We start from the raw sequence: 12,329 nt of genomic DNA on the forward strand, positions 1-12,329 counted from the left end.
GCCACAAAAACATCAAGTCGCTACGTTTCCGTCCCAGCTGAGTTGAAACCGTTTTTTTACTGCAATAGATATGGAAACTTGCATTACCCAAGCGCTACCCAAACGCGTCCGCCGTGGACACCAATGTAGATAACCTCAAAATGTTTGAGCTTAAGGGTCAGGTTACGCTGGTTTACGCCAGCGACACGGTCGATAAGCGATAAGAATAGAGTTTTGGAGAGATCGCGGCGCGGCGCGCGCGCCGCCCGACTAGTTTTTAGTTTAGTTCGCCGCCGCTCGCCTTAGCGTGCGCATGTGTTGTGTCCTCATGGAACGAGGTAGTCGCATGTTTGTGCTAACCCAGTGAAGTGTTATGGAGGAGGTGCGAGTGGCCGACTGGCCCGAGCCGCCCGGCGCGAATGCATGGCTCCCGGCTTACGGTTTCCAGCATGAGATTGACAAAGACGACTATTTCGGCTCCAATGGTGAGTTACCATTAGAGTTGGAATCGGGGCTTTGTGCTTTTGTGTTCTAATTCCGTTTAGTGTCTAACGTTTTGATACCGATGCATGGTGTTGCAATTTGTGATGTGTTTTGTGCAGCGCACTCGGGTTCAGTTCGACGTTGCAACGCTTGCACAAAATAACAGTGTAACTTTTTACGCGTTCGAGTGAATGTCCTAAAGTTATTTAACATGAAACTTAAGTAAAAAGCTTGTGTTAAAGTGGCGGCTTTAATTAAGAATTTTCCCTTTAACAGAATAACGTTTCGTTTCGTGTTTTACGGTGTTAAAGGTCGATAACCTGGCCCGAGTGTGGTTCTGCTGCAGTGCTACTTATGTAAGAGCTAAGCGATGCCTTTGCGATTTTTTAAATTTGCCATAACTTTTGCAGACTCGTACCCTTATTCTCACAAAAATAAATTTCAACTTTTGCCCTTTACGAATAAGCTTCAGATTTGTTTGTCTACGAGCCGAGATGTTGCGAAAGTTATGCCGTTGTCCCGTTAGGGAGTTATTCTGATTTTCTCTGTTCGTGGATTGGAAACGAATTCGTTCGTGATACGATGTGTTGATGTTGATGGTAACTGTAAAATGCTACGGCGTTTGAATTTGGTTAAACCACATTAAAGAGGTTCGCCTTAATAATTACAGACACGAAACACATTTGAGATCTCAATTTGCATGTTTTTAAATACGTAAATAAGTAAAAAGTTTATACTGGGGCCATTGTGGAGATAATAATTATAATATAACATGAAGCTTAAGCTTTTAATATTTATTCATGAAAAATGCGAACTGAGACTAAATAATAAATAATAGATAGGAACATAAAGTAATTAGGTACATATAAACAATAACATTAGATACATGAATTTAAGTCTAATCTCAAAGAAAACATGTTTAGCAATTATACCTACCTACTTCTTAGACTACGTAGGATATTAAATATTTATAACTATTAATTTGGCTTACCTATATAACCTATATTTTATTACCTGCAAGGTATCGATTTGTCTAGGTAGAAACTATCGATTGACGTCGAGTGTGTGTGGTTACACCCTAAATATCTTGAACAAGACGAACTGTTCCAAAGACCTAAGAGTCTAACTTCAAATAAATGCACGCGGTTAGTTGTCGCAAAAAATTCAAGACAATGCCTGCAGGCTATCGTCACTAGCAACTTTTCAACATTTCCCCAACTCGTTCAAGGAAAAGGTCTCTGGAAGTCACATCCGAGATTTGAATTTCGAACATGAATTCCTAAATGTTTGGTGACAAGTTACTGTCATCGATTATACTGTGCCTATATCCTGTGATTCCTGTGTAAACAACCCAGGTAGCAAAGTGACGTCAGCGACGTCATAATGACGTAATTATGGCGTCATAATGACGTCGCTGACGTCATAATGACGTATAAATGCTGTTAGGGAAGGGGTGCTTTCCACGCAGCTGACTGCACACCTGCTGCGGATAATATAATAAAGTTAGGGTGCATTCGCTACATTATCGTATGGTTTTGGGATTAATGTAAGACGTACGGCCCGATACGAAAAATGCATAAGAAGTCACAGCGATACGATACCGATCTGAACACTGACAGATCGGTATCGTATCGCTGTGACTTCTAATAACCATTGTTCGAATCAAGCCGAGAGATCTAATCTAAGTGTAGGTAACTGAAACGAGAATGGGTTAGGTTATATTAGCATTTAGCATACTCTAATTAAGCACCAAACTTAAAAAAACTCAGTACCTACCTACCTACATGGTGTTAGCTAATGCATTGCGAAAACAATTGTTATTTTGATTAGGGTTTACCTTGAAGTCGGATAGAAGGCGATAGGTACAAACAATAACACTTTTAAGAGTGGAAAGCCACACTAAACTTGCTTCCAGAATTGGGCGAACTAAATTGACATGAGATTGACAGACAAAATGATACCAGTTGATACCAGGAAGAGCGAAGAAATAGTTATTTGTGCAACAAGAGAGGAAAGTTGGTTTTTCTTGCGAGGGACTCAAAAACACGAGATGTAAAATAACTTTGCTCTCGTGTTGCACACATAATTTTTCACCTCAGTAGTGAGAACATATTAAAAATGTGTAATTCGAAATACATTTTAATATTTCGAATTACACAGAATAAACAGAAAAAAAAGTATTATAATATGTACGATACGATAAGATACGATACGATACGAGACGAAACGAGACCGGACCGGACCGGACCGTACCGTACCGTACCATAAAAAAAATGTAATAAAAGTATGAAGTTCACTAAATTAAAAAGCTACATTGTTTCACTCCCTGGAGTGAGGAAAGTCGCACTTTCCTCACTCCAGGGAGTGACGAAAGTAGGCTTGTTCGAGCTGCTGAGGTGAAAAAATCACGAGTATAGGTATGTCGATAAAATGATATCGATAATCGAGATATAGTTGGTCAAGCAAATCTTGTCAGTAGAAAAAGGCGCGAAATTCAAATTTCTATGGGACAATAACCATACGCGCCTACATTTTTTAAATTTGCCGCCTTTTTCTACTGACAAGATTTGCTTGACCAACTATATTACAATTACTGCGCATGTGATAATGAGGGCTATCGTTTTTTTGCTCACCAGTTGGCGCCTCTGTTGATGGTGGTCCAAAAGACTAAAGAACAGCTGTCAGTCATTGAAGTGACAATTGACATTTGACATTTCGAACTATGGAAAAGACCACCATCTACACTAGCGCCCCTAGCGGCGAATTCATACGCGTTAGCCCTCAATAAAGGGGTCAAAATTGTCAAAAACGACTTCGATTTATGAATGTGACGGGAAAAGTGGTTGATTCGATTGTAAGATTGTGACGATACCGATCAAATCAGGAAGTGCAGACGTGAAAATGTCAAATATGATATAAATAAAAAACTCTATGCTATTTCTATTCCGCTATTTACTAATTTTCTTCACGATAATCGAAATAAAATGTAAATTCCTTACCATTTCTCCACAGCAAAAAAAACCTTAATCAAGAAATAAATTATAATATTGAGCTGTAAATAACTCTCGCTTCCGTACTTTTAAACAAAATGGCGTCCATCATCGTTTTTAATAATAGACAATTCCTGACGAAACCGCGGCAGAAATGGTGAAAGTGTGTTATTACGTTTTAGCCATTGAACGTTATAATTATGTCTGTTTGTCTGTGAGATGATTATGGTAAACATGAAATCGTGTAAGAAGAGCGTCGATTTTCCCTTCTCAATGGGTTAAATATATTCGGAAGAAAAGCGTAGATTATCCCCTCTCGATGGTTAAATAAATATATTCGGAAAACTGCGGTTTTTTTTCTGGGTGAAATTAGTTCAGTTTCACAAATATTATTTGTGTTAAGCTCTTTTCTGTTTATGATAAGGATAAACCGAATTTTTAGTATCTTATTTTGCATATTTGTGGAGAATTCTGCTATTTGACCCCACCCACGATTTTAGACCGCCACACACATATGAAGGGTTAATCCAAGTTAGGCCTATGCTCAGCAGTGGGCGACTGAAATGATGATGATGATGATGATAATTAGTTATTATAATCTGTATATCGAAAATTAATAATACATAGTATATTTAGAATGCATTTTTTCCCGTAATTCAGTCTTGTAGGTATTATTGCGACGCAGCGAGTCTAGCTTTCGCGTGAGGTCAAGGAGGGCTCTGACACGAACCAATGGCCAAGTATGTTAAAAAACGAACCAGTGGGCCAAAAGATAGACCACGGCACAGGCGAGCAAAGCGAGGGTGCAGGCCGAGCTCCGCATAACGGCCCGGCTACGACATCGCGCGGCGGCGGCAGCGTCGAGCGGCGGCCATAGGTTGGAGCGAGAGCGACACAGCGATCGAAGGGCCTGACACTCTTTGATAGAGAAAGATAGTCTTATTGCGATTCCTATAAGAGGAATGAGAAAATAGTGCCATGCTTTGTCCTTATCACCGACCGAGTTTTTTTTCATGGTCGGGTTATGGCAGCATAGGTAGGATGCGATGGCGAAATACCGAAATTTATAAGAGTGAAAGAGAAAAAGGATTATGCTAACATACATTAACCTGTCAATACATGAATATGTCTTTCTCTTGCCCCTGGTCGCTCGGTTTCATGTCTATAACTACTATACTATGTCTATGCAACGATCGGACCTTTGGTTCCCACCTATGGCCGCCGCTCGCCGCTGCCACCGCCGCGCGACGTCGTGGCCGCTGGCCGAGCCGTAACACAGCGTACTACGTAGGCGATCAACACGCCAACGGTGAATTCTGACATTTGACAGCTAACTGATATGGTTCCAATCTTCTAATGTGATTCAAATATCGGTTTGATATCAGATGAACGTTCGAATTGGCTTTTAACTCTCGTGTTTGTAATACGTATTGCAGGTGAGTGTACAAAGTAAGGTTATCCACCTTGATGGTAAGACTGCAAGGCCCAGCGGTATTATTAAGGCGGCTGGAAAGCGTGCTGTGACGTCACGTCACTAATTAGTAATTACAAACATATCGCCAAGTTCAAGTATTCGCTCGCGATATGGCGCACTCAAGGCTATGCAGTAAAATAAAAATAAAAACCTACACTAGTGCGCGAAAATAATCTTCTCATGCATGATGCAGGTACAGGTTAGCTGTCCTGTTCAACTTCGGTTTGTTTGACCAATTAGTGAATCAGTCATTCTGCTTTTTGTACCAATCTTATACTAATATGACAGATCAGTTGAAGGAATTGAGTGAATATAAGAAATATAAAAATAAAATTTAAAACATAATTTTGACATTTTGCATGAATTATAAAATGAACATTCAAGTAACATTAGCGGAAGTTATACAGTAGCGGAAAATAATCTATCATATCTTTTTAGATACATTTACATATTTATTTTGGTATTTTCCCAATAACGGCTCTAGCGATTTCGATGAAATTTATAGGGGCGTAAGAAAAGGACAATTCGATTAAACTAGGGTACATTTTTAAAATAATTAGTTTGCCCGAGTTTTTGCGGTAGCATTAAATTGTAAAGTAATGATTCGATTAAATTTTCAAACCAGGCTTCAGAAGTACAAAGTTTCAGAGCAATGTAGCGAGTCGTTTTAAAATTAGAGCGTAACTTTGGTTGTATGGGCACAGAATAAGTAATAGTATTATCATACAGAACGGCCACGCACCGCCCCGCCCCGACTCGAATGACCTCGCCCCGCGACACCAGATTGACGGCCGTTTGCCGGTCGCTCAGTACTATTTTTAAGCAACTTATTCACATGACGCGTGTACAGACGTGCCTTTTACATATAGAAACGCAAGTGATTTTTGATGTATAGCGTGTCCGCCCTGTGGTATGGGAGTGGCTTTCTGATGGCGGATTCGTGTGACCTAAGCATGGCCCGTCCAGAGGCGAGAATTAACGTCATTAGGGTTCCGTACCCAAAGGGTAAAAACGGGACATATTACTAAGACTCCGCTGTCCGTCTGTCACCAGGCTGTATCTCATGAACCGTGATAGCTAGACAGTTGAAATTTTCACAGATGATGTATTACTGTTGCCGCTATAACAGCAAATACTAAAAACAGAATAATATAAATATTTAAATGGGGCTCCCATACAACAAACGTGATTTTTTTGCTGTTTTTTTCCGTAATGGTACGGAACCCTTCGTGCGCGAGTCCGAATTGCACTTGGCCGGTTTTTTTATGTACGTGACACAATGTTCGTGTCAATGTGGATCCCGTGTGAACTAAATTGTATACCGCTGTGTTCTCACTTCTCACTGTACTGTGTGTCAATGCTGATGAGATGTCATTTTTTTTCTAAGAGAAAACATTCACCTGCAAAGAAAGCAGTCGGTAATGTGACATCTACCATAGTATACCACTGTTGGGAGAAAACTTTTTCATCCGACCCTATTCGATCTATAGGTACAGTCGCCATCAGATATATTTTATTATGTCACCATAACTGCCTTAAGCCTTGTTTTTAAATACTAGATGCTAGAATGACTTCGATTCTTTAAATTACCCGACCTGTCTGCCATATTAGTACAAAACCTGGAAAATTGTAGAATTATTTGAGTTAATATCGACTTTTGGTGGTCAAAAATAGTGTATTTTTATTTTATTTTTTTATTTGGGGCATCAACAGCAATACAAAAAGTAATACAAAGCACAGTGAACAGAAAACATAGCCAATAACAGATGTCCACAAAATGTAGTTGCAAACCTAGGTTGAACATAGAGCAGAAAAAGACGTTCTCGAAAAAAAATCTAAAAGATGAAAAATTCGGTCAGGAATCCAGGATCTTTATCGCATAAAGGTATAAACTTCATACGTTTTAGTCAAAAGTAATAGGTAGTGAAAGAGATGCGAAAGACATTGCTTATAAGAAAACATTACACGTAACCGCGCGGCCGATGTTACTTTTCGGGAACCAGTTGGGTAGCCGGTAGCACCAACTCCATAACATCGTATGTCTCTACGATTCATAAAATCACATATGACTCTTTTTTAGAGAACTGTTAAATTTCATTACGAAAATGTCGTAAGAACATGTGAGTTTCATTACGTTGTAATTATTTAAAAATGTAATTATTTGTTAAAAATTTATTCAATTGTAAATAATGTTGTCATTGTCCAAAATAGCTTAGTTACGAGTATACCTATAGTTGTTCTGTTTTCCGAATTATTTTTCACACTGCACCCACATTCGAGGATTTCTGTTTTGCCCTATGGTTGACTGGTAGAGAATGCCTTGAGGCATTAAATCCGCCATTTGTATTTGTTTTTAATTGTGTAAAGTTTAAAATAAATAATAAATCTGTCAATTTTTGATGTTTTTCCTCCAATAATGTCACGGAGTGGAGTTGATCGAAGACACAAAAATACGTGAGAAATTTGTCGCCAAAAATACTCATGGACAAAAGATGAACGCAAAAAATCGTTTAATTACTGGATTGCATGAAGTATAAGCACCTAAAGTAATTTCAAAATTAGTAATTAAACTAAAATTTTTGCGTTACTCTAAATTCGTCCATGAGTGTAGTAACTTTCACCCAACCTTACAATAAAAATACTTATGTGAATACAGCGATTGAGCAATTTCCACACGCTACCTTAAAATCTCATTTTCTGTTTATAATAAAATGTAAAATGTGTTTCTTGAAGAAAGGCCAGGTCAAGAGCACCCTAAACCGGCGAGCGTGTATGTATGAGAAATGTCATGAAAGTGAAGGAAGCGAAAGAGGTGTGTCAGGATCGTAGCAAGTGGAAATCCGTGGTGTCTGCCCACCCCTCCGGGAAATAGGCGTGATTATATGTATGTATGTATGTATGTAATAAAACGTAAAGTTTGTCAACATCTATTGTTCTGTTAATTATGTTTCTCTTTTCCAACGACGTGTATGAAAGTGACAAATGCGATCCGTCAACAAACTACTTGACTTGACGCTGCATATGGATTTAGGAATTCCTGAACGATCTAAGCGATCATGCGATCGTAAATTATAGATCACGCTTGACCATGCGCGAGCGCACACATCGGGTACACATATTGTTAACTAACCAATCATAACTTTTATTGCAAGGAATTAAGGTTCACTTAAGGCCAGTTGGTGATGTTTGTACTCAATAAAATGCTATTGGAAATTCGTAAGACGAGTATTTTCTATTGTTGTGTCAGGCGTACATATACGGTCAAGGAATAAAATTTCCGTATTATTTCGTACCTTGTCACAGTGACAATTATTATGAAAGTCATTAGAGACCTCATACTATGGGGTATTTGACTACTAGCCAAATCGGTTTCTTTTTTCGAACTGTCAAAACGATTTTGTTACAATTGATATGAAACACTAGCATGTGACGTCACAATCAAATTACCTACTCTTTATAGTTTTATACGGGTTTTAAAATAGAAATTGTGTTTAAAAATAACTGCTGTCTACGTTTCTCTATTAATCTTCTGGTGCTTTATTTCTTGCATGGTGTAAAATAAGTTATTTTATCTACTTCCATATCATAACTTCCCTATAATATGTTTAGAAGCGATAAGCTAATGGCCTATATTAACAAACCTTCATGTGTGATTGAATCGTAATTTTAACTTTACGTTATCGATAACCGATTATATTCAAATTTAGAACATCTCTGAGAAACAAAGAAATTTGATTTGGCCTCTATTCTAATATCAGTCGAGATGACGTTTTATTCGAAATGAAGAGTCAGATACAAACAATTTTGACAAATCTCGCGTGTTTCTTGATATTTAACGATATGGCAATGGCAGTCGGCCCCCAACCCAACTCTAGGTTGTCTTTGAATAAAAAAAAAACTACGGAAGCGTGTCAGGCGTGAAAAAAGTTTTCATTTGCCGCCATTTGACGTTCAGTAGGTTTGTAAATATAAAATTAGATTGTTTTGTTGAAGCTTATGATATGGATGTAGATAAAGCAGTGTATGTAACTGTACATAATTATAATTAGGCATTAAAATACTCGTGTGATCCTTTTAGGAAAAAATAAATAAACCCACACTCGTATAATGCCTTTCATTATGTAGCAGTCGCATAAACTACTATTAAATACAGTCAAACACCCTATTGTAATGCCGCGAAATTTTATCGACTTCAAACTTCATCTCTAACTTCAATCTGGGCACTGTAAATTGTAGTTTATAATTTGACTGTATACTCGTACTGTTGCGTTGTCGTAACCACGCTTACCTATGCTTCATTCTTGCCAAGATAAATGCAGTCCTTGAAACGTCCGCCTGACATTTGAGATAAACCGCCTCAGCTAGCCTAGATACTGCAATTGCCATTCAAAAACGACCTAACTCTAAAAAAAAACCTAATTTATTTACGCCGTTTTTAAAATAAAGAGCTTTTAAGACAGATGAACCGACCAATTTCGAAAGTACTCCCCAATTAACAAAAGATTTGGGGAGTCACGACTTTACGTTTGGTTACGTAATGTACGTGACGAAAATATAGTACCGTTATTGCCAGTAATGTTATATTTTCTAATTAATGATGATCTTTAATTTGCATCGTGTTCATTGTATTTATGTGTCTTCTTGAAATAGCTGTGCGAATTGTGTGATAGTACAACATTATAAATATTATAATGTTATGTTATCGCTTATCATCCAGCGATATGTTTGTTTTCAACTGTCATCTCAATGCAGTTTATCTTAAAACGCAAAAAGTACTGATATTGTCAGTCATCATTTGTATGGACAATACGTACGAAGCATTAATAAATTACATTGTACAGGGTGCGTAGCCAATATGCCAATCGTTTATAAATAAATAAATAAATAAAAATGTTTATTGAGTTCGCACAAACAAACGTAATTATAACTGGGCAGGTGCCTCTTTTTAAGCGTACAATGACACTTGTGTCAAGAGACACCGCTCTCCCATAGGTAGTAACAGAATATATATAAAAGCAATAGCTGTGGCTTAAAACTAATGTTTCTTCAAAATAACTACGTTTACGCTGCTTCTTACGTACGCGAACAACTCGCGAACACGAAGCGGCGCGGCGCGGCGGGCGCGCGGCGTTCGCGTTCGCAACGAAATCGCCCACGTAGGACACATCTATAGGTATCAAAGGATTGATTCACCCCGCGCCGCATCATGTTCGCTTGTTGTTCGCCTACGTAGTACGCTGCGTTACGCCCCGTAGCGATCGAAACGCAACTGTCGGAGTAAATAGTTATTTGTTATACAAGGGTGCAAAGTTGTATTTTACCCGCGAGTGTCGAATTGAAACACGAGCAAGCGAAAGGATTCTATAGTTGAACCACGAGCGAAGCGAGTGGTTCTAAAATAGAATCCTGAGCGTAGCGAGTGCTTCAACACACGAGAAGTAAAATACATTTGCACCCGTGTGTAACACTAAACTTTTCCCCTCACTGTAGCGAGGAAAGTGCAACATCCACAGGCGTTAGATCATCTTCATCACTGGAATCACTCATTTTTTTACGATATTATAACAGAAAACTCTGGAAGTTGTGTATTTTGACGGAGTCGAGTCGGTGAGAAAAGTTTTTAAGTAAAAAAATTGTTGACAATGTTGACATTTCTGACGTATGAAATGTCAACGATGCGTTTTGAAATTGCATCGACTCAACTTGTGCGTTCAGAATTATATTTAACATCATTATAAAAAAACAAACGGTTCTTATGGAATTTTAAGGTTTATGGCTTAAAATCATTAAATAAAGCTAAATTCGATATTTTTTATTAGATTCTGAAACCATTTATTTAATGATAATTAATATCGAACGAACCATTATCATGAGCGTTTTACGTTTTGTTATCTGCAATTATCTGTCAAGCTACTTAAACACGCTCCATCCAAGGTCATATTACTTTCCCCACTAGTGGATAAAACGCGTTTTTCCCCGCTTGTTTTGAAGGTTAAAAGACAACTTTCCGAGCTAGTGAGGGGAAAAGTAATTGTCACCTTCGTTAGGAACCCAGGAATCATACAAAATGTTAAACACATATTAAATCACATTTAGAAACGGGTCTATCGCGAATTTATTTTGTTACCTTTATTTACCGACGTTTCGACACAGGTTTCACTGCACTTTTCGTGGGGTAGTCACACAAATCTCTGTTTTGACATTTTGCTGGGACGTCAGTTAGCCGCGACCACGACCAGTGAAACCTGTGTCGAAACGTCGGTAAATAAAGGTAACAAAATAAATTCGCGATAGACCCGTTTCTAAATGTGATTTAATATACAAAATGCTGTTCATATTACTTGAAAGACGTAAAGTCATAATCATAATGACATAGAATTTGACCAAGCTCCCTCTGTGGCATTTGCAATAATTGCAATATATGAGGAATGTTATGAAAGTGAAGGAAGCGAAAGAGGTATGTCAGGATCGTAGCAAGTGGAAATCCGTGGTCTCTGCCTACCCCTCCGGGAAATAGGCGTGATTATATGTATGTATGCAATGACAAAGTGTGGAAAAGTTATCATTAATGTTTTTAATTATAATTACACTTCCTTCACTTTGTTGTGGTTAAGTCGATACAAACTTGGCTTAGGCGAACTCTAGTTAATTTACTTTGATGTTATAAATATTTTAATATAATTTATATAAGCTATTAAAAGTTAGTCAGATATCTGTGAACTGACAACTGTCTGCTAGTGCAACGCCCCTATATATGGGTCAAAGATCATAAAATCAATATCGGTTTCAAAAGTAGGGCACCTGGTCATAATAGTCATACATAATAATGGGCAATTATCATTTATTCAGATTCAGATTCAGATTCAGATGTTTTATTGGTAAAAGGCAGTCATTTTACAAGTCAATAATTTACATAACACATTTTGGGTAGGTACTAACTAATTATTGTTACATATTTATATTAATATTATAAATTTACATTAATTTCATTATTATATATTTACATTCATTTAATTATTATTGCAGTATAATTACCTGTCTGATGTGCTACATTCAGTCGAATGGTGACTTAGGTACCAACAAAAAATACCTACTTACAGTACTAACTGCAATAATACCTTGCTCAGGCATAATAAATATGGCTAAAATGTCAGTGTTGAAAAAAGAGATTTTAAAACGCACACTGAACGGGTAATTCGTCAATTACTGGCCACTGTTCCGGTGGCTAGTTATTGAAGGGTGGCCAGTTATTGAAACCTTATACTAAAATGAATTATGTTTATAGGTGAATAGAATTCATTTTTAATTTACGGTGGCCAGTTATTAGCTGGTGCTGGCCATTGAAATTATTTTTTTTTATTTGATATTTCATACCTATTAGATCTGTCATTTTTAGGGTTCCG

General features: G+C 37.7%; 1 protein-coding gene across 1 annotated transcript in view; it reads left to right on the forward strand.

Moving 5' to 3' along the window:
- Nucleotides 1–260: 260 nt before the first annotated feature.
- Nucleotides 261–12,329, forward strand: part of LOC134755227 (serine/arginine repetitive matrix protein 2) — a 201,680-nt gene continuing 189,611 nt past the window's right edge. Inside the window, exon 1 of the mRNA XM_063691750.1 lies at nucleotides 261–464. Coding sequence (XP_063547820.1) covers nucleotides 353–464 — 112 coding nt within the window. The 5' untranslated portion in view covers nucleotides 261–352. The remainder of the gene's footprint in view (nucleotides 465–12,329) is intronic.

This window comes from Cydia strobilella, chromosome Z (assembly GCF_947568885.1).
Source record: "Cydia strobilella chromosome Z, ilCydStro3.1, whole genome shotgun sequence".
Taxonomy (NCBI): domain Eukaryota; kingdom Metazoa; phylum Arthropoda; class Insecta; order Lepidoptera; family Tortricidae; genus Cydia; species Cydia strobilella.